General features: G+C 40.3%; 1 protein-coding gene across 2 annotated transcripts in view; it reads left to right on the top strand.

Annotated features, from left to right (window-relative positions):
- The window catches only part of GUCY1A2 (guanylate cyclase 1 soluble subunit alpha 2), a 425,356-nt gene that overhangs the window by 5,662 nt on the left and 393,186 nt on the right, over positions 1-26,508 (top strand). Inside the window, exons 3-5 of one of the 2 annotated variants that reach the window (XM_044386700.3) lie at positions 9,565-9,678; positions 13,611-13,691; positions 20,332-20,456. In XM_044386700.3, the coding sequence (XP_044242635.1) occupies positions 20,424-20,456 (33 nt within the window). In that variant the 5' untranslated portion in view covers positions 9,565-9,678; positions 13,611-13,691; positions 20,332-20,423. Of the gene's footprint in view, positions 1-9,564; positions 9,679-13,610; positions 13,692-20,331; positions 20,457-26,508 lie in introns of those variants that run through there. The other variant, XM_057316734.1, reaches the window with a different exon arrangement.

The raw sequence follows: 26,508 nt of genomic DNA, 5'->3' as shown, positions 1-26,508 counted from the left end.
TTAAGGAATGGGGATTTATGCTCCATTTTCCTAAAAGCAAAGTATCTACATAAATCTTTTGGAATTCTTCTGCGTGAGGGATTTGTCTCTTTCCCCTAATTTATTAATTTCTGTACTCTTCATATCAATATAGGTGCATAGATATTTTATATTTCATATTATAATCTAATACTATATTTTGTTGCTCAGATTGTTCCAGATTTAGCCATTGGGAGCTCTTTCAGTTGTGTCACTTTGAGACGCTTACTACCATAAATGGTGTTTTGCTTCGTTTTTTAGTTTCATTACATTTGGCTCTGCAAGTTGCTCCAGTCTCACCTTGTATATTATCTGTTCTAGTTTAGTCCTACAATCAGTCATTTTCCAAGGAACTCTGGTTCCTTTTATTGGACAATAGTATTAGAAACCAAGGCGTGGGCACTACCTGGGCTCACTGTTACTGAGGTATTACTCTTTTAGGCTCTCTCAGCTGAGCTAACAAGGAAATATATGTGTCTATACTAACATGTATGTGTACACATAACTATAAATATTTTTAGATGTGACTATTTGTATCTATATTAAGATAAATATGAATTTATTCTGATGTCTCCGACTGTAATCCATGATGCTAGCCTCCTTTCCTTGCTGTCTGTAAATTCCCACTCCAACAGTGGGAAACCTGACTCTTCTCATCCATCCCCCATTTACTCAATTCCAATATACCTTATAACAGTATCAGAATTTTTAAGCCATATCCCTGTGGAAAGTAACTTCATCAATTAGAATACAGTTCTTGTGTGCAGTTATTTTTGACTTTAGTCTTTTAGAACCCACTCAGTTCCAAAGTTACTCAGGTCAGCATCGTTTCCCCAATATATAAAGGTTGCTTTATATATTGATTACACAGTTAGATTCTCTTCTCCCAGTCTGCATTTGTTTCTACGATCCTCTGACCTCCTAAACCATTTTTAAAAAATTTTGCATACATTAAGTTTCAAGCTCTTTGTGCTCTAAAGTTCTGTGGGTTTGACAAATGCATAATGTCACTTCTCTACATTTACTGATAATTGGTAGGTAAGCAAGGGGAGACTACTACATAGACAATCATCTTCCCTCTGAACAGGTAGTTTTAATATTTTCTTCCTAATCTGTGTGTAGGAAAAATCTAGGATAAAAAATATTTTGCCAAAAATGGCAGGAACCATCTTTGCTCTACTCATCAGGTGAAATTTTCTTTGTCTTTATCGTATGCAGCTGGTGTCCTTTTTCTGTGTCCCAAAAGCTTTAAATAGATTTTTCTTTTGTTTTGTATTTTGGTATAAAGGACCTTTTGTTATAAAAGAAGACCATTTGGAACAATAAAACTTTCTTTTTGGATGCGGTATTTTAAAAGGGAAAAAAATCCCTTAAATCTCATCCTCTTGGTTCAGCCTCATGTGGTTGAGTAATTAGACATAATGCAATCCTGTGACAAAACCTGGGATTTCCAGGTGAACAATTGGCTATTAATTGTCATTGACGATTAATATACCACAGGAAAAGGGCACAGTCACCACCAATAGGGTCTTTCTCTTTTATAAGTGCAAGGATCAGTGAGTACGTGGTTCTGAGCTTGTAAAGGGCGCTCTTTATTTTAGATGTTCTGCCCATGAGAAGAGCGAAGAAGAAAACTTCCTACCCAGGCAGAGCTTGGATTTGTCAGGTGTGATTTATGGCTATTTATTTTAGTTGCTATATGAGTAATCAATTTTTTCCCTTGACAGTTTATACTACTATTTAGTTTTGCCAAGTTTTTAATAATGAAAAGAACTGGATTTGAAAATTGAAATGCTCCCAGCAGTGTATGTGAATGTGCCTGGAAAAATATAAAGAAGAGGAAGGGAGTTCTGTAGAGGAGGCAGTTGTGTCTGTTTTGACTTTCTATTTCCTAGCACTTGAGACGTAAGTGCTAAAAAAATGCCATCGGGTAAGGGAAAAAGTACATCACGTCGTGTCGTCATTACAGAATGATGGTAGGAATGGAGATGCAACAATGCATACCCGTTGCAATTATTTGGTAATTCAGAAATGGGATCAATGAAGATCTGACAACCAATCTACCCCTGTAATAGCTCTTCCGTCTGCAAACTCAGGGTTCTTTGGTTGTAAGTGGCAGAAACACATTCGTTGTAGGTAAAATGGTGGATTGGTTACTGCTGTGGACTGAATGTTTGTGTGCCCCCCCCCCCCATTTATATGTTGAAGCCATAAACCTCAACGGGACTGTGTATGGAGATAGAGCGTTTATAAAAGTAGTTGAGTCATGAGGGTAGGGCTCTGATCTGATAGGATGAGTATCCTTTTAAGGAGAGGAAGAAAGACGAGAGCTCACCCTCTGTCTTTGCATGCATAAAGACCGTGTGAAGACACAGCAAGCAGGAAGCTCTCTGCTGCACGCTAGGAAGAGAGATCTGACTAGAAACCAGGTTGGCCGGCACCTTGATCTTAGACTTCCTAAATTTCTGTTGTTTTCAAGCCTCCCAGCCTATGACGTTTTGTTATAGCAGCCCAAGCAGGTGATATAGTCACTCACATGGTAGGAAAGGTAATGGTATAACTCACAGGCTTAAAGGAAGAGATGTAGGAAGTCTAGCCGCAGGGACAGCCACCAAGACTTGCTCAGTCATGTGAGCTCGCTATCTTTTTTGTGTATGCTTGTGCCTGCTCGATTTTATCCTATTGAAAGACTCTCCATGTGGCAGAAAAAAACCACTCAAACTCAGATTTACATTCTCCTATTCCAGCAATCCCAACAGGAAGTTCTGTTTCCCATGTCTGAAAATCAGCCCTGGAGAAGGACTCTGATTAGCCTTGCCTAGGACAGGGGCTCACACTTTAGGATAAATGTTTCTCATTGAGAGGATAATTAGTTATCATTGACAAGGTTGCATGCCCTTTGCTGTCACTGTGTGGAGAAGAGCGGGGCACAACCCCATCAAAAGCATGCGCAAGGGGTTAGTGGTGGTTTTTTGAAGGAAGGGGCGCATTAATATGAAAGGACATTGTCCACTCCATAGATGCTGGGCAGCCATATCTGTGATTTGGGGAAGTTGAAGCATCTCCAAATTAATGCTCAGGGACTCAGAATCAAGCCATATTTTGACTAGTACAGCTCTGATGGTAGTTCCCATTTTCAGAAATCAGGCTTCTGTCTAGTTCCTGAAACCAATTTATTGTCCAGTACTTGGGTTCTGAATGTTTTTAACACTGTTTTGTCCCTGTTTCCATAGGCTATGCCATGATCACATCTCCAGTATTCCTAGTTCCTCTTGACTTGACATTTGTCAGGAAGTAGAATTCTATGGTTGGATCTACTCCTTTGAGATCAATTTTCTGCCTTTTTGGTTCCTGAACATCATTTGCTTTTGGGTTCCATATTGCCTCGCTATGTCTACAGTATGTGTGCTATAAAACCCCATTTTCCTCATGTTGGACTCTGTGAGGTTGGCTGATGTCCTGGAATAATACTTACTACAATATCTGACCAGGCTGGAGGGGGACTCTAGAAATCTGCAGTGTAGCTGAGGTTCTCCTGCTCCCCTTCCAGACTACTTTAGTCGGTGTACTGACCTCAGGTTCCTCTCAGTCCTTTTCTGCCTGTTATAACTTTACCTGAGATCAAAGAAATACCATTTATAACTTTTACAGCATGTATACTGTAACTTTGATATTCACGTTTTATGTAGTTTCCTCTGATACTAATTCTGGGCTTTGCCCAATGGGACATGAGCAAACATGACGCAAGCAGAGGCTTGAAAATCATTTGCATACTGTGTATTATACTCTTGGACTGTTCATTCTTGGATTCCTGAGGCACAAGATAAAGATGTCTGGCTGCACTCTTGGAGAGACTATGTGGGGGCTGAGAGAGAGAGAGAGAGAGAGAGAGAGAGAGAGAGGCTAGGCCAATTGGAACAGTTCCACTGGTTCCATCCATTCTAACTAAGGTACCATACAGGCAAAAGAAGTTATCTTGGAAAATCCAGCCCCAGCAGAAGAAGTGCCAGCTAAAGCCTACCTAGACTGCAAAATTGTCAGAAACAATGAATCATTATTGTTTTAAGCCCCTAAGTCTTGCAATGGTTTGTCATACATGATAGATAATGAAACACACTGCTTTTTTGTCAAATTTGGGGATGCCAATCTTTTGTTTTTGCCCTGCCTTGGTTAACCATTCCGGAAGTCAGGATGAGTGCTCACTTATGAACAGATGTTCCTGCCACATTTCTGATTCAGTAAGGAAGTAGCATGTCTATGTATCAAGAACCTTCACTCTTCGGTGGAGCTGGGAAAATCCAAGTGCATTTTCTGTCCAATCATGGTGACGTCTGTGATTTTTTTTTTTTTTTTTTGGTAAGCTGTGAGATGTTAGCTCTTACAGCTTTAGTTCTTTCATATAGTGGTTGAGAGAATTTAATGAAATGGTGAACATAAAGCATCAGGCCAAGACTTGATAATCTATCCATAGTGGCTGTCATGTTTATCAATCTTACTTCTTTCTTCTTAGGTTTTATAGACTCTTGAATTTTCTCTGTGGCCCTCAGAATGCAGATACCTGACTAGGGGTTTGCAGTTGGAATGAGGTGCCATCTCCATGTAACTGACTGGGGATTTCAGTCTTCTATTTCTAACTTTGCAGGCACAACATTTCTAGAAGGATTTGTCAAGGAAGCTGGGTTTTTTTTTTTTCCCCCACCTAATTTCTCTTCACACTTCTGAAACTACACTCCCACCATACTCTCCTGGATGCTCTCTTCCCTCAGGCTTCTGCTGTCTGCTCTGTAATCAAAGTGAAAGCTTGATTCCCATGTCTAAACTTCACCTTTTATTAGCCAACAAATCGTTACCATATGGGTTTGGCTATTTTCCCAGCTTTGGTTGTTTAGCGATGGCTGTGACATCCAGCCATGTTACAAGCTACTCATGGAAATTGTTTGTGTCATTCAATGGCCTCACTCTTATCTAAAATATGATTTTTGACAGATCCACCCATAGCTCTGAAATATGTTATGGAAAGATAATTGGCTAATGCCCATGTCATAGTTATCTCTTCTTTGGGGATTAGGCATGAGCATATTTGAAAGAAAGGAGCTGGATAATGCGCGGTACGATGCGTCAACTTTTCTCCAAAGGTTGAATATGCAATCTCAAATAATATTTAATTAAAAGTCAGAATTTCTAGTCCACGGTGTTTGGAACATCAGAATTTTAAATTAAGCCTGTCTTTGCACTGTATATTTTCAAGGGTTATTAACCAACAATACAATTTTTTAAAAACCTGATTTTTCAATCAAGCCACTAACTTTCTGGCTTTAAGTAGGTCGCTTAACTTCTCTAGGGTTCAATCTAATTATTTATGAAAGAAAACGTTATGTATACCAATAAATTTGGATAAAATCCTAAAAAATTAAAACTTAAGAAGAAATAGAAAGCCTTAATACTTTTATAAACATTATATTAGTCTGCTGAGGCTCCTATTAAAAAAAAAACACCTAGTCTGGGTTGCTTAAACAACAGAAATTTATTTTGTTAAAATTCTGGAGGTTGGGAAGTCCTAGATCGAGGTGCTGGACAGTTTGGTTCCTGGTGAGAATTCTTCCTGGCTTATAGACAGCTGTCTTCCCACCGTACTTGCACATGGCAGAAAAGAAAGTAGCTGTTAGCAGCTCTTATAAGAACACTAATCTTTTAGGATCAGAACTCCACCCTTATGACATGATTTAACCTGACTTACTTTCTTACTCCAAATACAGGCACACTGGTGGTTAGGCCTTCAACCTTTGGATTTGGAGGGAACATATTTCAGTCCATAGCAATCATTAAATAAATTAAATCGCTAGGAAAAAACAAGGAAAATATTAAGAAAGTACAAGGGAAATATGGTTTCTGTGAAACTGTAGATGAAAAGATCATTTTATTTTGTTTTTAAAGATTTTATTTATTTATTTGAGAGAGACAGAGCACAAGCAGGGGGAGGGCCAGAGGGAAAGAGAGAAGCAGACCCCCACTGAGTGTGGAGACTGACATGGGGCTCAATCCCAGAACCCTGAGATCATGACCTGAGCCAAAGTCAGGTCTGAGCTGACTGAGCTTTAACTGACTGAGCTACTCGGGGGCCCAAAAGATCATTTTAAACTTATATGAACTCTTTCAGAACCCAGAAAAAGAGTGAATATTTCCCAAATCATTTTATGGAGCTTGGATTGTGAAACCAAGTGAGGATGGCAAGAACAAGAAAATTACCTACAAATATCTCTTATGAATATAAACATATAAATTGTAAAAAAAAAATTAAACTAAATCCAACATTATATAAAATGATATTGTATAATAAACAAGAGTTTTTAAAAAGGATTTTATTTATTTATTTGCCAGAGAGAGAGAGCACAAGCAGGGGGAGCAGCAGAGGAAAAGGGAGAAGCAGACTCCCCACTGAGAAAGGAGCCTTATGTGGGGCTTGATCCCAGGATCCTGGGATCATGACCTGAGCCAAAGGCAGATGTTTAACTGACGGAGCCACCCAGGCATCCCTGTAATAAACAAGTTTGGGTAATACAGAAATCTAAGAGTGGTTTAATATCACAAAATCTACAAATGTCATTTACCTCATTAACAGATGAAAGTAGGAAGATAATATATAACCATCTGAAAAAATGCAGACTTATTTTTTTTAAATCAGCATCCTTTCATGAGAAACACTCTTAATGAAATATGACTATAAAGAAACTTTCTTAACTTAAAGATATCTAACAAAAATTGAATGCAAACATCCTTCTTCATGGAAAATTATTTGAAGCATTTATTTAAAAATGAGGAATAAGGTACAGATGCCCATGTCACCTTTTCTGGAGGGCCTAACTAGCACAAGAAAATATATTGAACAAGATGCCTAAGACCTGGAACTAACAAACCTGTCAATAACAAAGATACTATGATTCAATACATAGAAAATGTAAAATAATCTACAGAGAGATTATTAAAAACAATACAGGTGTTTATCTAAAAGTGGAGTCTGAGTAAGGGGCTTGGATGGATGGGTTTTTTTGGGGGGTGACCTCAGAGAAGTAACAGTGAGGTGGCTGGAAGAATGGGACAGGGAGAAAGAAAAGCCAGTGTACATGGTGTGTTATTTTTTTTTTAAGATTTTATTCATTTATTTGACAGAGATAGAGACAGCCAGTGAGAGAGGGAACACAAGCAGTGGGAGTGGGAGAGGAAGAAGCAGGCTCCTAGCGGAGGAGCCTGATGTGGGGCTCGATCCCATAACACTGGGATCACGCCCTGAGCCGAAGGCAGGCGCTTAACCGCTGTGCCACCCAGGCACCCCTGGTGTGTTATTGAATTAGCTATTGCTATGGGCAAATGCAGTTTAGTCCCACTGATGACTGTCTGAAGGTCTGTGTAGACTGTGACTTGGAACTATCCCTCTTAACATGGGATGTTGGTGGAGAGTCACCAAAGTCTATGTCTGAGGTAGGATAATGACAGTATATACATCAAATTGCCCACCACTGTTGTGCTAAAATTGGAAGGAGGATGACAAAATGTGGCTCAAGGCCCCCAAGCACCTGCTGTAGTGACTGGATATAAGACCATGATAAAAAATAAATCGGATTTCTGTATACAAGAAATAAACAGAAAACATAATTAAAAATATGTTCTAGACATGTATAGAGAAAGTTATAAAAATTGTAAACTTCCTTGGAAGTCATCACGTATGGCCAAGTAAGTGGAAAGATTTACCATTTTCATGGAAAATAAGTCAGTGTTGTAAAGATGTAAATTCCCCCCAAAATGATCCATAGAAGTGAAATCCTATCAATATATCATCCAGTTTTTTACAAAAATATTTCATATGGATTTTTTTTTTGTCTTCCCAAGAATAATGAATGTTAAGGAGTTTATAACAAAGCAACTTGATAAGGTGGAAAGTACATGCACTTTGGAATAAAACTCAGCATTATTTTTAGTGCTGTTTCCAGAAAATACTTAACCTCAGAGAAATCACTAGTTTTATGAAGGAAGGGGTAATGCCTAAACTCAAAGAATTAAGACAACGAAATGAAGAAAAACAAAAAACAATTAAGTGACGACGTAAAGAAAGTGCTTAGCACATAGTAGGTGTTTAGGAAGTGCTCATTCTCTTCTTTTTTCCTTGAAGACAGGCTTCCATTTTATAGCTCTCAGTATTTTCATTCTGTGATCAATGAACTCAAAAAATAAGAATAGATTTTTGTGAGCCGTGAAACCTTTTGGAGAATAAAGAAATCAAGTGAAGAAGCATTCGCTTGAAATGTCCGTATTCCCTTGACAACCGGACCTCTTTTTCTTATTTTACTACCACCTAAGTCTTTGTTGTTTGTCAATTTCTTTATGATGTTCTTTTAGACATTCTTTTTTAAAAAATTTAAATCCAATTTAGTTAACATATAGTGTATTATTAGTTTCAGGGGTAGCGATTCATCAGTTGCGTATAACACCCAGTGCTCCTTACATCACGTGCCCTCCTTAATGCCCATCACCCAGTTATCCCATCTCCCACCCCTCTCCCCTCCAGCAACACTCAGTTTGTTTCCTATAGTTAGGAGTCTCTTATGGTTTGTCTCCCTGTCTGATTTCACTTTATTTATTTTTCCTTCCCTTCCTCTTTGTTTTGTTTCTTAAATTCCACATATGAATGAAATCATATGGTATTTGTCTTTCCCTGACCGACTTATTTCACTTAGCATAATACCCTCTAGTTCCATCCACATCATTGCAAATGGCAAGATTTCATTCTCTTTGATGCCTGAGTAATATGTTCTTCATTTTAAAGTAACTAATTCTATCAATCTTTTTCTTATGCTTAGTGTTTTTTTGGGTCTTATTCAATAAAATATATTAATTATTATGGCTTTATAATAAATCTTGATGTCTAGGAGAACAAGTCTCCTGCTTTATTCTTCTCAAATACTCTTGGGCCTTGGCTCTTTCATGTTAATCTTAGGATCAATTTGTGAATTTTCTCAACAAACTATGTTGAGATTTTGATTGATATTACAGTATGCTGTAGGTTAATTTATGTTGAATTTATATATTTTAGAATATTGAGCTTTTCTATCTGTGAGCATAGAATATATCTAATTTATTCAGCCTTACTTAATGTTTTTTAAAATGTTTTATTTTTTTTAAGATGAGTGTTGAGTTTGTGGGTGTGCATTTTGGAGTTATGCTTCATAACTTAAATATATGCATTATGTATCAAATATAATCTTTTTAAAAATGAAGAAATCTGCCTTAAGTGGAATGTAGCCACTAAAAGTGATGGTGAAGTTATTGATATGGAAAGATCAACGGCATCCTAATAAGTGAGAAATGCCTTTTTCATAATAGCATTTGTTTTAGGTATATGCCATTTATTAAATACATGTGAAATTATGAGTGTAGAGTAAAGAGAGATATTTGAGATCTATTGAAAATGTGAAATTGGATACAAGAGTCAGATAAAGAAGCACTTCGAAAATGGTGAAGTAAGAACCTTTGGCAATCCCTTCGTTTTTCCAGGAAAGCAACAAGAACACTGACAAAAAATGTCAAAATTAAAATGTTCAGAACTCTGGAAATTACAGGATTGTAACACTTGAGGAACGTCTGCTCAGGAAAGTCAGCTGGGTCATGGTAAGAACATTGAGCTTTGTGGTATCTTAACTTGCTCTCATCTTCTCTCTCTTTTTTACATTTACAATAGCTTTGAAAAGTGACACCCCAACAACTATGGTAGCTGTAATAACCAGCAAACTAGTGGCTATTGGAGGGGGTGATATGGGTTTGGAGCTCTCTAAAAGTCCCATTACCTAGAAATTTGACATTATTTGACCTGTCTGGTAGCTCACTAAAAATCTCCGTTCCCAGGGCTTGTCTTTATTTGTCTTCAGAACTCACTCCCTGCTAAGTCCTATCCCTGGAGTATTTGTCAAAAATAATCAGCAGCAGTTGTTTAACACTGGCAGAGGTGGTATAACCAGTTAGGGCTAAAAAGGGCAGACTACAACACTTAAAAGAAAAAGTTGGGAATGAGATGTCCACGTGGAGCTTTGAAAAGCTCCAACATATCCTTGGAATCTAGAAGGCCACATGCATGTGCATGGATTTGTGCATGCCTAGGGAAGGCCTGAAAAGGCCCTCAACTCTCTGACCTTGAGGCTATGCAAGTAGGACATGAAGGCTAAGAAAGAGTTGTAAGCTGCCTGCCTGAGCACTGAAGGCATGCCCCAATACATGCACAGAACCCTTTCAGCAAAGACCAAGACACTTACCGGTTCAAGGCATTTAAGGAAATCTCTGTCCGGTCTTTAGCTGATCATGAAGTTACTCAAGCAGAGACTTCTGTGGCCACATACAACAAAGAATACAGACTTTACAGAATTAATTCAGAAAAGTCACTAAACAAACAACAACATACAACAAATCTTGGGCAGGGAAGTTCAGATTTTTATAAAATTAAATAAGTATATCATTTAAAATACCAAGTTTTTAATGAAAATTTGGAGGCATGAATAGAAATAGGAAATTATGGCCCCTATACAGAAAAAAATGCAATCACTAGACACTACCATTAGGAAAACCAGACATTCTTAATACACAAAGTATTTTATTTTATTTTATTTTATAAGTTAGTCAACATATAGTATATTATTAGTTTCAGGGGTAGTGATTCATCAGTTGCACATAACACGCAGTGCTCCTTGCATGAAGTGTTCTCCTTAATGCCCACCACCCAAGTACCCCATTCTCCCACCCACCTCGCCTCTAGCAACCCTCTGTTTGTTCCCTACCGTCAAGAGTCTCTTATGGTTTGCCTCTCTCTCTGTTACTATCTTCTTTTATTTTTCCTTCCCTTCACCTATGTTCATCAGTTTTATTTCTTAAATTCCACATATGAGTGAAATCATATGGTATTTGACTTTCTCTGACTGGCTTATTTCACTTAGCATAATGTTTTCTAGTTCCATCCATGTCATTGCAAATGGCAAGATTTTGTTCTTTTTCATGGCTGGGTAATATTCCACACTCACAAATATTTTAAATAAGCTATTTTTAAAATGTTCAAAGAGCCAAAGGAAACCGTGTCTAAAAGACTAAAGGAACAAATGAGAAAAATGTCTTGCCAAATAGTGAATATAAATAAAGAGAGAGAAATTACCAAAAGGAACCAAATAGAAATTCTGCAGTTGAAAAGTTCTGCAGTTGAAAATAAAATGTTAAATTCACTAGAGGAGCTCCATAGCATATTAAACAGGAAAAAGAATAAAGCAAAGAACTTGAAGATAGGTTGATAGAGATAATGCAATCTAAGGAACAGAAAGTATGAAAGAATGAAGAAAAATAAACAGAACTTCAGAGGTCTGTGTGACATCACTATATACATAGTGGAAACCTTCAAAAGGAAGGAGAGAAAAAATGGAGAAGAAAGAGTATTTGAAGAAATAGTGATTAAAAACTGTGAAGCTTTGAAATCCCCAGAGAATCTTAAAAGCGATAAGAGGAAAGTGACTCCTCATATACCAGGGAATATCAGTAACTATCAGCTGACTTTTCTCACCAGAAACCATGGACATCAGGGGCACCTGGGTGGCTCAGTTGGTTAAGCATCTGCCTTGGGCTCAGGTCATGATCCCAGGGTCCTGGGATAGAGCCCTTTGTCAGGCTCCCTGCTCAGTAGGGAATCTGCTTCTCCCTCTGCCTCTGCCCCTTCCCCCCATTCATGCTCACTCTCTCTTCTCTCTCTCTCTCTCAAAAAAAATCCTAAAAGTAGAAACCACAGAAACCATGGAAAGCAGTGAAGTGACATACTTAAAGTGCTGAAAGAAAAAGACTATTAACCAAGATTTCAATATCCAGCAAAACTATGATTCAAAAATGACAGATAAATTAAGACATTTCCAGATAAATGAAAGTGGAAAGAATTTGTTGCTAGCAGAGCTCCCCTACAAGGAACACTAAAGAGAGTACATCAGACTGAAACAAAAGGATAATAGATGGTATTTTGAATCAACAAGAAGATAAAATAGTAGTAGTACAGATAACTATGTAGATAAGTATAGAAGACAGTATAAGTGTATTTGTAATTCTTTTTTTTCTCCTATCTGAAAAAGAACTGGATAAAGCAATTATAATATTGTGTTGATGGACTTATAACACACAAAGATACAGTTTGTATGATGATAACAGCACAAAGGAGGTGGGATCAAAGCTGTGTTGCAGCAAAGCTTTCGTATATTATGGACTATGCGCTTATCTAACTAGAAGATTGTAAGTTAAGATGTTAATTTACTAATCACTAATATCACTCAAAAAATCATAAAAGAAACAAGAGCATTGAAATGTATACTAGGGAAATCTCTGTGAAACACAATAGAAACAGTGATGGAGGAAAAGAGAAACAAAAAAAGATACAGAATTATAGGAAACAAATAGCAAAATGACAGAAACGTATCTTGCCTTTTCAGTAAGTATATTAAACGTAAGTGGACTAAACACTCCAATCAAAAGTCACAGGTTGGCGGAAATGAATAAGAAATATAACCCAACTGCCTTCTCTGTGTAAGAGGCACACTTTGGATAGCAAAATCAAATAGGTTGAAAATAAGAGGGTAAGAAAGGATACCATGCAAACAATACCCAAAAGAGCTGAAGTGGCTTAAGGAATGACTAATAGGTGCAGGGTTTCTTTTGGAGTTGATGAAACTTCCTGAATTAGATTGTTGTGATGGTTGCACAACTCTGTGAATATACCGAAAACCACTGACTTGTACCTATTAAGAAGGTGAATTTTATGTTATGTAAATTGTGTCTTAATAAAGCTGTGTTTTAAAAAAAGATGCATTCCAAGATCCTTTTCAGGTCTGATACTTTCTTTTAAGGCATATAACCCAAACATACCAGTTAGCTATGGCAAATCTAAATAATCACAGAATCGTCTAGGAAAGGAGGCTTCAATTTTTCTTTAGTGCCACACCTACACAGAATTCTTTGCAGATATTTGTGTCTACAAAAATGGTTTGAAAGTGGCTCAAATGGAAGTCCCTAGCTGCCAAATCGAACCAAGGGAGTGACTACAGTTGGTGGGCCTGACGCATTGCATGGTCCCAGAATTGGAAAATAACCTCCTGTTGGCTGGTTTTAAAAAATGTACAGATTCTTTGTCCCTTGTTGTGCTCAAGTACATCTCTGCTCAGCTGAACAGTTTCCTATGGTTACATGTGGCAACTCTGGACTCCAGGCCACATGGTCTCTTAAGAGGGGAGAATTCTTATGGAAAAGCATAATAAACTTAAGTGATACAATATAAAAATGTACAGTTTCTTAAAACAGCCATTTATTATAGTAAAATTTATGTTAAAAATAATTGTACTTTTAAAAGTACTCAACAAGTACAAAAGAAGAGCCTTCCTTTATCACTAAACCCACATTTCACTCCCAAGAGGTAACCACAGTGAAGGAGTTACTATATTATTCTGCCAGACATTTACCTGGTTGCCCTTGGATCATGCCTCTCCTCTGTTGTGTGTTGCAGGGAACTCACTTCCCACCCTCTGGTTTATCCTCAGGTTTCTGGGAAGGTTTGGCTGATGGAATATGCTGGCGGGACACTGAGTGGTGCCACCTTGGCTTCAGGTGGCATTTCCAAGGCAAGTGCATCTCCTCTGTGGTCCTGTCTCCTTCTTGGGGGCCCATCATGGTGGCAGCTTCTTTTGGGTGGCTCTAGCACCTGGGATTCGGTGATTCCCTGTGTTCCTCCTGTCAGGGGTCATAGTGACTTCCTGTTTTTTGCTAAACTCTGCAACTTCTCATCCTACACCATTTAGCATCTCAGCTTTTCTCATCCTCTGTTCCACAGGTGTGTTCAGTTCTTCTATTGGAAATATCTATGGTAGTTTGTTCTCTGTCTGGACACTGACTGATAAACAACATTCTTCCAGAAATTTTCTACGATTATATATTCATATGTATAAATGGACTTTTTTAATGTAAATGAGGTCATAATATTTATGTGTTGCCTTTCTATTTTACCATATAGCCTGGAGATATTTCCTATTAGTCTATGTAGATTGACAACTGTCAGTTTTTTAAATAGCTGCATATTATTCCATCGTAGGGAATTTAACCGTAGTGTTAGTGTACCGTAGGGTATTTAACTGGTGTTCTATTGATGGAACTCGAGATCACCTCCAGTTTTATGTTATTAGTAAGTCATACATTTATACATCACTGTATATGTGGGGACATTTGGAAAGCTGACAGAAATTGCCACATTGGTTTCTGAAGAGATGATCTGATTTTCTACTCCCAGTCAATGTATAGGTGTACTTGTTTCCTCATATTCTTACTCATTCTGTGTGTTATCAAACCTTCAATTCTCTCCAATCTGATAGAGGCAGAAAAGGCAAGATCTCATTTTTAAGGGCAGTTTTCAAATAATGGATGTGATTAAGGGGACCTGTGTCCTTATGTAGAGAAGCCCGGGGGCATGACCTGGAAGTGAGGTCAAACAAAGCAGGAGACTGCCATTGCCCATGTAACGATGGAAAGCCAGAGCCAAGGCCTGGGTGCAGTGTATGGAGATACTCTTACTTCAGTGTGTGTCTGCGGCAAACTGATTCTGAGGACACAGGCCTGTCTTGTGGAGGTATGGTGTGGGCGGTGTGTGTGCAGGTTTGCTGGCAAGCTTCTGTTGTATGGGATTTAATGTTTACTCCCTAGAACATGAGGGTCAAAGCCCACCCTAGACCCTCTTGCTGCAGATTTTCTGTAGAGTCAGCCTTAAGTAGCTTAGGCTTCCAGAAAAATTAACTGCTGAAGGTGAGCTCCTAGAGTAGTCCCCAGGTGAGACTGTGGTGTTTAGTGACCCAATCAATAGGGTTTTTCTTCATGGGATTGAGAGTCCCATACTGAAGCCTCAATGAAAGGGTTATTCTCTCACAGGAGAGAAGCCGCCAGGAAAGGAGAGCAAGCCTTGGACTGCACTGGTAGCCCTGGAGTTCCGGGTTGTGCCTGGTAATGAAGTGGGCGGTGGAGGGTGCACGTGGGTTAGGGGAGCTTGGGATACAGGGAAGAAGCTTCCAGAAGGACAACCCGGATGTAGTTGTTGGGGAAAGAATCTACTTCAGGGAGGCTGATCTGTGCAGCCCCACCCCCATGTGGCCTTCTTCACTGGTGGAGCCCCACGTGTAGGTTGGCTAGGGGAGGGAGAGAACAACCAGGAAAAGGTGGGAGGGGGATTTTCTGAAGCTCACAGTTACCCATTTCATGAATTTACCCTTGCCCCTGCCCTAGGACCCTTCGAAAGCTACAAATTTAGTGTTACTCCATTTTAGGGTTTTTTAAAATGTCTTAGCAGAGAGCTCATTCTTTGCTTTCTGTGTGGTCTTCCAATTAGCTTAAATTGTGGAGGGTGAGGGGCCCGGGGGAAGAGACTGGAAAATAGAAGACATTTGGGGGGTGGGGAAAAGGAAGGGGGAGAGGAGGAAGAGGAGGAGGCTCCTCTGCGTAAGTAGGTTTCTTACCTCAGGCTAACCCGCATCTAATTACCGTCGGGCTCTGCTTCCCTGCCAGCTGAAGTCGTGCAGATGAGGTCCCCTTTATTCCTCAGCTACTGTTCATCCTGCCTCTGATTGTGAAGAGCAGAACTCTCTCGTCCCCGGGTGTTAGACGTGGGGTCGCTTCTTTGTTGTCTCCGTAGATAAAGCTCTTTCTGAATATCTAAAATCTCTTCTGTCAGAGAGAAACCGCTACTTTTCCAAGCACCCTCTCCCCCCTTCAGGAATTAAGTAACCACGAAAACTGCCCCGCTTTCCGACGGTGGCCCCCCGTCCTGGACTGTCCTTCAGCCTGGGACACTGGACGTAAACAGCGCCTCATCGCCTTGACTCCACAAGGATCATCTTCCTGGTGGGGGGGGGGGGGAGGGAGAATTCATGGCCTGCTAAATGGAACAGGCTAAAACTGGAAAGGAAATAAATGGTATTTTCCTGCTTCTAAGAGCCTATTACAAAAATAGAAGCTGAAAGTTAAAAAAAAAAAAAAAGACGACTTCTCAGCTGTGATGTGATGCATAGAATTGAAATTTCCCTTAAGAATTTTGGTTTCAGGAAAACCATTCTTGAAATTTTTCACAACATCCTGAGTGTGGGGTATTGAAATCCTTAATAAATATCATCTTTAATTCAGGACAGCTGAGTCAACAAATGTGACTGTCACTCTTGGTTTCCTCCTCATTGCCATCTTGCAAGTAAGAGGAATTTTCAGCTAGGCCCCCTGAAATCCTTTCTGGCTAACCCTCAATTGCCTGGGCCTCTGGGCTAGATATTGCTTAACTGGATCGCGCACGCCATTTCAAATATTTTGCATACTTGCCTACAAGTTATTGAAAAATAAAAGCAATCAAAGCAACCAACCTATGACCCCTGCTATGGCTATGAGAAAACACAGCTGCTATAGGGAGCACATGAATTTCCATCGATAGCATTTTCATGATTGCATTACACAGTGTATTTCCCTGCTGGAGCTGGGACAAGTCAGACGAGGAAGCTTGCCTGTCAGGATTTCAGAAGTAATAGGTTGGCTGAGAAGCAGGGCCATGCTCCTCATGCCAGGGGACTGTGTGTAGCTGGAGTTAACACACATCAGATGAGATGTCACACTTTCGGAAGCACTGGAGAGGCATTTAACTCAGGCCAGAGCTCTGCTGCGTGAGCTCCCTTTCCCCAATCGGCGTGTCTGTGGTGAGAGCTGAATTTATAAAACACCACAGTGAGGCTGGCAGGCTGACAGGCAGTGGGAATTGGAAAGAGAAGAGGTGAGATTGTCTGTGTTACTGGGACCTGGTGGAAGTGGGCTTGGCCTCATCCTTCTCGTGCATTGAGGTGACGTGGAAGGACAGGGATTTACTTAGGACTTGGATTGCTCAGTGTTGCCTGCATGCAGAGAGGGTCCTGTGGCTGGTTCTGAGCAAAATGTAGAATGCTAAGATGCTAAAATTCAGATATCCCCAGATACCATGTTTAAACGGTGAGCTTGCAAAGATACTCTTTATAGGTTTGCTGCCCGGCCTGAAAAGTGACACGTAGTGGAGATTTCAGGCAAGGAAAGACAGGATATGACATTCATGCAGAGGTGGATAATTGACCAGGCTCCCTGTTTTGTCATTCTTGTAGCAGCCGCTGCTCTCGGTAGGACAGTCCTTTATCACTTGCCTTGAGTATTGCAAAACCCGTTAACATTGGTCCTGTGTCAGGTTTTCCCCTTTTCCGTGTTTCCAGCCGCAGGCACCACACGCCGTGCTCTGTGCTGGGGATATGTGCAGAGATTCGGTCTCTTCCCTTAAGGCTGTATGGTGCGTGGGGAAATCACCAGGAAAGAGACCAATTAACTGCAATTCTAGAAGAGTCGCCAAAGACAAGGAATGAAGTTCTGAGAGACTGTCAAGCATTTTTTCTTCAGTAAGCCCCTTAAGGTTATTAACTATTGATTTTAAATTCAGAAAGTTAGTTTCTTTATCTGTAAATAGCCAATTGGAGTCTTTTGGTAGGAGAAGTGGGGTTTATGGTCACCCATAGGCAGTGGTAAATAAAAAGTTATCTCTAATTTATAAATTGGGAGCAAGGCATTCAAGTCCATGCATCAAAAAAATCATAAATATATAAGCATATGTCACTCATCATAAGCAAATACATTTCCAGAACTTAACAGGGGAATTCTAACTTAAAATTTCTCTTAAACGTCTCCACTTATATTAATATGGTAACTCAAGACAGCTCTTCCCTTATACTCATGGTTCCCTTAGATTTAATACATATCTACTAAATATGTATTTCCATGCAAATTTCCATGGCAGGCACCTGCAACGAATTGAAGAGGGAGGGAGAACAGGCTGGGAGGACCTGTGACCACACAGCTCTGGCCGGGAAGCCAGAATCTCAATTTCAGTATAGGCCGATTCTCATTCTAGCCTTTCTATTAGGATTTGATGAATCCTTTAAATACATCTTTCATTAGACACCCAGATAACCAGAAGACATATGGTGCTACTGTTCTACTGGCATTTATGAACAGAAGCAGCTGGTAAGCAGATTGAAATTTTTAAAAAAGGAACAAGTAAGCCTAAGGGGATCGAAATTGTTATCAATCAATCCGGAATTCTTCAGCCTTCATGGAGGTCTTGAACTAGCCAGAAGGGGTTGAAAGAGTACACAGAACTGGCTTTGCTCTGAAGAGTCTGGCTGGGAGGGTGTCACCTGTGACAGGAACAGATGGGATCCTCTTTGGGCCTATGGGCCTCCATTATGACAATATATATGACTAGATCCTGTTTCTAGAGGCACAGAGCTATCCAAGAGGCTCCAGGGAAGATGGAAGGATGCTAGCTGGCCGTGTGGGTCATGGGAGGGGTGGTGGAAGGTGGTAGGGATTGATCAGACTGCCCTTGTGTTGCTCTCTTAGTTCTCAGAAGCAGTTCACTTCTCATTTTGTAAATCAAAACCATGGCGACTAAACTGGGAACAAGCCCACTCCACCAACTGGAGTGATTCACACTCTCATTAAGAGTTAATTTTTTTCTCAACCAACGAATTTCAAATTATTAGGCTCCCTTTCTGTACCTTGTTTTCCCTCCCATGTTAGGCAAATTCCCAAAGACTTCTGGAACCATCTCTGTTTCATTTGAAACCCATACTATGACAAACATATTGTTTATGGAATGTCGAGCATGTACCAAGTGTTCCGCTAAGCGTTTTGCATTCACCATCCAATGTTGAGTCTTGTCACGGGAAGTAAGGCTCAGAGAAGGTAAACAAGCTTCCTGAAGGTTTACCGAGCCAACAGGTGGCAGAACCAGGATTTTAATCCCAGTTTCTCTTACCCCAAAGCCATTCTTTAACTCTGGCCGTTCAGTGTTGGAGAGGTCATCATTGCTGAGGTCTTTCCACGACCCCGATATGATCATAGACAAAGGTCACCAAAGGTTGTGTATTCAAATGCTGACAAGGACGAGGATGAATTTTATGAAGGATTATGTAACCCTCAAAGGATTCAGCGTGAGCACAGGCCTGAATTTTGCGTCTTTGGCAGGGGGAAATCAAGGTAGCGCTGCCTTTGGGCTCCTGGAAGTTTGGCTGCGGGGAACGAGGGTGAGAAACCGAGGCTTGCTTGGAGTACATTCTTTGACTTGAGTTCTGCAGCTGAATGAAGAAACTGACTGCCAAGACTCCAACTTCTACCTGCTCTGGAAAAAAATTTCATTCTCCATTCATTCTTCGGAAATAAATGAAGATTTTAACATCCCCTGACTAAAAAAAAAAAAAAAAAAAAAAAGTGCTCCATTAAGCAGTTGAAATAAATAAAACGGTCGGCTGATTTCTTTATAAATCGTCCAAGACAGTGTTGCCGGCCTGTTCCTCTTCACCTGAAGGTCCAGACAAGCAGCCCAGCATCATTTCCTTAGCTGTCAGTCTTTCTAAGGAGGGGAGACTATCAGGACTGGTGCGTAATGGAGACAGAAGAGAGTCCCACTCTCCCAAGCTCTGTCTATAAAAGCGCGGGGTTAGCACTACAGTCTCTGCGTTTCCTGGTGCTTGATGTTGAGAACAAGTCACTGCTCACAGCGTCTGACACACATTGTCCACTCATGCAAGTGATCACAGGGCTTTGTTCTTGCAGAGAACAATGACTCATGTCTCGCGCTTTTATACTTCCACGTCGCTAAATGCTTCCAAGCACACTATCTCATTAAATCCTCACATTGACTCCACGGGGTCGATGTGATTGTCCTCAGATGATGGAACCAAGGCTCAAGGTCATAGAGCTTGTAAGACGCAGAGCAGGAATGCAAACTCAGGACTGTCTGACCCCAGAGGCTGGGCATCGTAACTATTACACAACGCTTGTCTTTTACAGACGTGGAAACGAGGGCTCGGGAAGGTGTGGCCGCCTGCTTGGTGCCGAACCAGCAACAGGGCACACACCCAATTCTCATTTTTCATTCCAACTGTCTGCCTTAAAAAAGAAGATGATTCTATTTTTATTTATTTATTTATTTATTCCTTTAAAAAATAACCTTTACTTTTTATGACAGTTTTAGATATACAGGAAAATTATGAAGATGGTAGAAAGAGTTCCCATATACATGTCACCCCGGTTTCCCCATTATTAACATTTTACATGATTCTGGCACATTTGCCAGATGAGCAAATATTGATGCATTAGCAAGAACTAACGTCTATATTTTATTCAGGTTTCCTTAGTTTTTACCTAATGTCCTCTCTTCTGTTTCAGGATCCCATCCAAGATACCACATCGCCTTCGTTTGCCATGACTCTGTAGCTTCCTCTCGGCTGTGACGGGTTCCTAGACTTTCCTTGCTTTGGATGACCTCGACGGTTTTGAGGAGTGCTGGTCAGGTATGTCGTAGGATGTCCTGCTATTGGGATTTGTCTGATGTTTTTCTCAGACTAGTCTGTTATGAGTTTTTGGAAGGAAGGTCCCCCAAAGGAAAGTGCCACCTTCATCCTATCCTATCAGGGGTCGACACATCAGACAGGGATAGATCCTATCAATATAAATCATTGCCGTGGAAGTTGACTTTTACCATCTGACTGAGGTGGTTTATGGCAGGTTTCTCCACTGTAAAGTAATTCTTTCCCCCCCCCTTCCTTATTCTATTCTTTGGAAGAAACTCACTGCACAGCCCATGTTTAAGGGGTGAGGAGTTAAGCTCCGTTTATTTGAAGTTGGAATATCTACATAAATAATTCGAAATTTTTCTACACAGGGGATTTGTGTCTTCTGCCCATTTATTTATTCAATCATTTATTTATATCAGTATGGATCTATGGATATTTATTTATTTTTGACATGAAATTTATCTTGTGTACTGCAGCACTAAGAAAGTGGTTTAGTACAGACGCATCTTGCTCTAGTTAAGTAGTAAAAGTTTCTGGTTATTCTGAAGAGGTGATGGTGTAGAGGGCATGATCTGTCTGTGGGCTGTTTACTGACTTGGGAAACGTTGGTGCTGGAAGGTATCCTTTATTTACCGATGAGGAAATGTGGTACAGCTATTACAATACCACTGGCCCAGTTCATTTCTCACCTGCTCCATTTCCCCCCAGTGCCCCCACCTGGCCAGATACCAAGGGAGCCTAGCAGTTTCTCTATGACTCAGAGAACTGTGTCCATTCCTGACCTCAGTAAAGACCAGTTTACACCTCACAGCACCCACCCTGACCAGGATGCTCTCAACTTTGCAACATAATGAGGACAAGAAAGCCATGATCTTTTCTTTCAAAAGATTTATTTATTTATTTGAGAGAGAGGCAGTGGGGGGGTGGGGGGGAAGGGGCAGAGGGAAAGAATCTTAAGCAGAATCCCCGCTGAACATGGAGCATGACGTGGGGCTTGATCTCATGACCCTGAGATCGTGACCTGAGCTGAAATCACCAGTGGGACGCTTAACTGACTCAGCCATCCCGGCGGCCGCATGATCTTTCCTTTTAAAGCACAGAGGAGAGAATCAGGTAATCTTTGATGTCCTGAATCTCCCTGAGGAATGAGAAGGATGTGGTGTTTTTCTTTTCCCTTAAGTACCTATTGTGTTGTGTGGGGCGCATTTGGTAAGAGGAGCCAAATATATCTGGGCAGTGAACTTTGGTGTGGTTTGTGCAGATTTTCAAATTGAAATGATAAAACCTTGGGATTTGTACCAGCCCAGCATGGGAGAAACTAATTAGTAAACCTTGGCAGCAAGAGTGAAATCTTATTCACCTACCCATGCTGTCCATATTAATCATCTCTGCCACATACTGTCATGAACGAAGGTCTCCTCAGCATGTCCTGACACTTGCTAGTACAAGGTGGAGTGGAACCCTTCCCTTCCCTCTCTCCCAATATCTCAGGGTCCTGGGATTGAGCCCTGAGTCAGGCTCCCTGCTCAGTGGGGAGTCTGCGTCTCCCTCTCCCTCTGCCGGCTGCTCTGCCTACTTGTGCTGTCTCTCTCAAACAAATACAATTTTTTTTTTAAAAAGGAAAATCTCCATACACATGTAATTTTTACAAGAATAGTCTTGGCTTCCAAGCGTCACCATTTGGGTAAACTCACTCTGCTGGTCTCGAACTTCCCAGGGTGTCAGGGATTACCAACCGCATTTCCTTTCTTGTCTGGTGTGCTCCAACAATGAAATTGTTTTGTATCTTTACTTAAATGACATAACTCTGCCTTTCTGGGACACATAAAGTGTGGTCTGGTCCGGTGATGCAGCTAGTCCTGTAGGGACAGAAAACTGGCAAATACTACTTGGGTCTGTTGGTGGAAGGCTGACCTTCAAAGAATGACACAGGGCTACCTCAGTCAACCTGCACATGGGGAGTGGAGGGTTCTATCTAACACTACTGTCAGGCAGTGTAGACCAGTGGGGAACCACTGACATAAAAATAAGAGAGATTGGAGTTGCAATCCTGCTCTGCCCCTTATCAACCAAATGACCTTGGGCAGTTATTGAACCTCTGTGAATCTCTGTTTTGAAATGCCTACTTTACGTGATTTCTGTATGGATTAAATGAGACAAGGTATATCGAGGGACTGAAACATAGTAGGGGATCCATATATGATAATTGTTGTCATTCTCATCATCAAATTGTTGGCATTATATTCTCTATGATTGCAGTTCCAAGATTCTGAAATCACATGGTATATTCCAACTTCTCTCGCTTTGGGCTTGGCTTCAATAAGAAATTTCACAATGGAAGCTGCCTCTTCCGACCTACTATCACTGCGCCATCATTTTGAATTATTTCCCATGGTAGGCTAATTTGTTCAGACGCATTCTCTCTCGCTCCTGATTTTATTTATGTTTGGCAATGAACATTTGTAAGATCACTGGCCCTGGATATGATGTATTCACAGCTCAAATAAAGAAATGGGTATTGTTCCATCGGGATTGAAACCAGGACCATGACTTCACAACTTGGAGCAGAGCTAAATTACCCTAGCAGGTATTAGCCCGTGCTGGGAGAATGTCTCTGAGCCTGTAGAAGGTTCACTCCCTTTCACACCTTGGCTTCCTTCCTTTTCCTCTGTCTCCCCATAAACAAAACAAGCTCATTGTTCTTATTGATGTGTAATCTCTATTGGACAGAGGTTGAAACTGCTTTATGGTCTTACCTGATACACAACCACAGACTCTCAAGGCTCGTAGGGGGCTCACTCGTACTCCAGTCCTAACTATCCCTATAATGTGGGGATCACACATAGACAGCTGGGGTATGTTTTTACTTTTCTGCTGGGTTGAGCTATTTTGCCATAGAAATGTTTTTAACTTTCACATAATACAACATTTCTTAGCAGCCTTTCCATGTTTCTGGCTGGAGGACTTTGTGTCATAACACCTTTTCTTTGACCTCCAAGCTTTTCAAGAGAGTAGACATTCTGCCTGTTCACTCGTTGTCCCATTTGCACTCTGTCTCTTGTCTTCACCGTGATTCTGAAGTTGCTCCTTGGGAGGCCATGTTCTTAGTTGTCTCATGATGCTCCAGCAAATTCCCTTCCCTCAATCCCATCTTCCTCCCTGGTGTATGTGACACTCTGAGTCATCCTTCTCTTCCTGCAATGACTTGCTTGACTCCTAACATTTTATACTACTTGGATTCTCCTGCTACTTGGCAGATTATTCATCCGTCTGCTAGGCCAATGTTTCCTTCTTTGCCCACCTTAAAAATGTAGGCATTCCCCAAAGTCCTATTCTTATCTGTAATCTTTCATCTTCCTGCCCACTCCTGTTCCCTCACTCACCTGGTCCATTACCATGACTTCAAATATCACCTTCTCACCAATGGCTTCCAAATCTTTATCCAGATCTTACTCTCTCCCAATCTCCTATTCTGTTTATTTTCTTGTTGTTTTCACCTGTGGATCTTTTGAGACCTCAAAAGCAACATATCTAAGTCTCAATTTATCATTTATAAGGTTTTAAAAAATTATCTTAATTTTCTAAAATTTTAATTCCAGTGTATTGAACAGCCAGTGTTATATTTGTTTCAAATGTACGATATAGTGATCAACACTTCCATCACAGGTTTTTGAATTGTGGTTTCCAGATCCCTCAGGTTTGTGGAAATGCCTTAGGTGCTAACTGGAGGTGGGGCTAGTGGTTGTGAGAATGAGGGCCCCAGTTCTCCAATTCAACTACCTGGAGCACCTTTGTTCTTCTGTTTCATATGTGGGACTTCCAAGCAAGATTTCATTTTCTCAAGGGTGACAATGTTGAAAAAATTTTTGGAATCCACTGAGATACCCAAATTTGTCCTGAACTCATTTCTTCTACTCTTGACTTTTTAAAATTTCCATTATTGTTACTAGAAATCACAAACTTAAATGCCTGCGGGGACCAGATATGAAATGTAAATGAGTGAAATTCCCTGAGTCTGAGACAAAAGAGAGGGGTGGCAGTTGGGATGTGCTGAAAGTAACATAACCAACGCTATAGGTCTCCAAATAAAAAAGTTCACTCCAAGTAGGAGCCCAAAAATCCATATCTGTAAGTGTCATTTTCTCGTCACTTGCAAATTTTGGGTACCAATAGTATCCTAATTACCCAGGCTGGACATCTTGGAGGAATTTCTCTCCTTCCTTTCTTCCCCCCATCATTAGTTTTCTTGTCACTTCATTCATGACCAAATGTAAGGCTTCTTCTCTCTTCGTGCTTCCCCCTCACCTGTCCTTTTCGTCTTATTCTTATTGATCTTGATTTAGACTTCGTATTAGCTTGTTTGTGGACTATTTCTTTGCTTCTCCCTCTGAGCTCTCCTGCATCCTCTGTTCAAAATGTGTCCACTTTGGTCTATGGTGAGAAGCCAATGACCTCAGCCTGGTTTTTGAGGCCATTTGCCTTTCTGCCTTATCTTTGCTTTTCCGCAGAACCTACTTCTAACCATTCTCTGATATTCGCTGCCTTCTGTATCTTCCGTCTTCTACTATAGTTATTTATATTCCTGTCTCAGTTATCCTGCCAGTTTGTGAACTTCGACTATTTTATTTAATGTAGGTAGGCATTCTTTAGTAACTACCATGTCAAACACGTACTGGTTTAGGTGCGTTGGATGTGGTTTTTATCCTCAAAGAGGTCCTAGATGAGGCATGAAGACAGTCGTGCAAACAAATAATTAAAACATGAAGTAATGAAGGCTGGTATTAAAGATCTGTCTAAAATGCTAGGGGAATGCAGAAAGGGGAATCGTTAATTCTGAAGAGGTCATAGGGTAGGTGAAGGATCATGGCCGGTGACTCATGTGCAGAACTTAGAATGAAGTCCCCTTGGTGTAGGAGCCACCAGGATGGAGGGAAGGGAAGGAAAATAACTGCCGGCATTGCAGATGGCCAAAACAGAATCTTGGAAATAATGTCATATAAGAAAACGTGGGCAGTATTAGAGCTGTTTGCCTGGAGAACATTTGAAGAGAAAATGGACTCTTCCATAGCTAATAATAATGACTAATATGTGGAATTTATAGAGAAATTTTGGGTTCAATGTGATAAAGATCTTTTCTGTAACTAAAGGCTCTGACCTTGAGCATGGGTTGGTCCATTGGTGCACTCTATGTCGGGGGAGGCTAAATGAGCATCAGAAACTATGGAAGGGTAGATTTCAGAATGGAAATTTCGAGCACAAAATACTTTGAAAATAATTTTTAAGGCTGTTTCTATATTGGGCAGTGTGACTATTTTGGCCAAATGTAGTAGAGCATTATTAGACTAATTAAACCTATTGGTTCTGTCTATACTGCTTAGGAAAAGCTCTATGTAATCAGGAAAGTCGCTCTATGTAATAGTGGAATCAGATCCAAGTGGATGAATAACCTGTCTTTGATCAATAGACTGGTTTCTAATCAGGGGCTTTGTAGAATATTTTCAGTTACTCTGCTTTCCAAAACTTTCTACAGGGAATTGGGAAATAGGCACTTTTATGTCCTGCCGGTGGGGGTATAAATTGGCACCACCTTTCTAATTTGGGTAATTTGGCTTCACATATAAAGAGTGTCGGCATTTTCCTATCTTTTGACCTAATACTTCTATGTGTATTAGCTCCTCCTGAGGCAATAGTTATAGCTTGCCGAAGTTTTATCGATAAAAATGCTCATCACAGAAGTGCTAATAATAGGAAAAACCGGAAGTAATCTAAATGCCCATCAGTATGTAATTGGTTAATGAAATCATGGTCCATCTGTACAATGAAATATTTATTATTCAGCCACTAAAGATAACATTATAATAGAACACTGAACAGCACTGGAAACACCTTCGGAAGCTACAGTTAACTTTGAAAAGCAAATTTCCTAAGTACTGTAATTTTACTTTTATCTTCCGTATGTATTAATTGCCGAGCTGTGTGATTACAGAATATTTTAAATTTTTCCACTTACTTATTTGTAGTGAACATTTTTCTACCATAAATATGTACT

This window comes from Ursus arctos, unplaced genomic scaffold (assembly GCF_023065955.2).
Source record: "Ursus arctos isolate Adak ecotype North America unplaced genomic scaffold, UrsArc2.0 scaffold_22, whole genome shotgun sequence".
NCBI lineage: Eukaryota > Metazoa > Chordata > Mammalia > Carnivora > Ursidae > Ursus > Ursus arctos.
The sequence above is the reverse complement of the archived record's forward strand: the minus strand, read 5'-3'. Positions and strand labels throughout refer to the sequence as shown.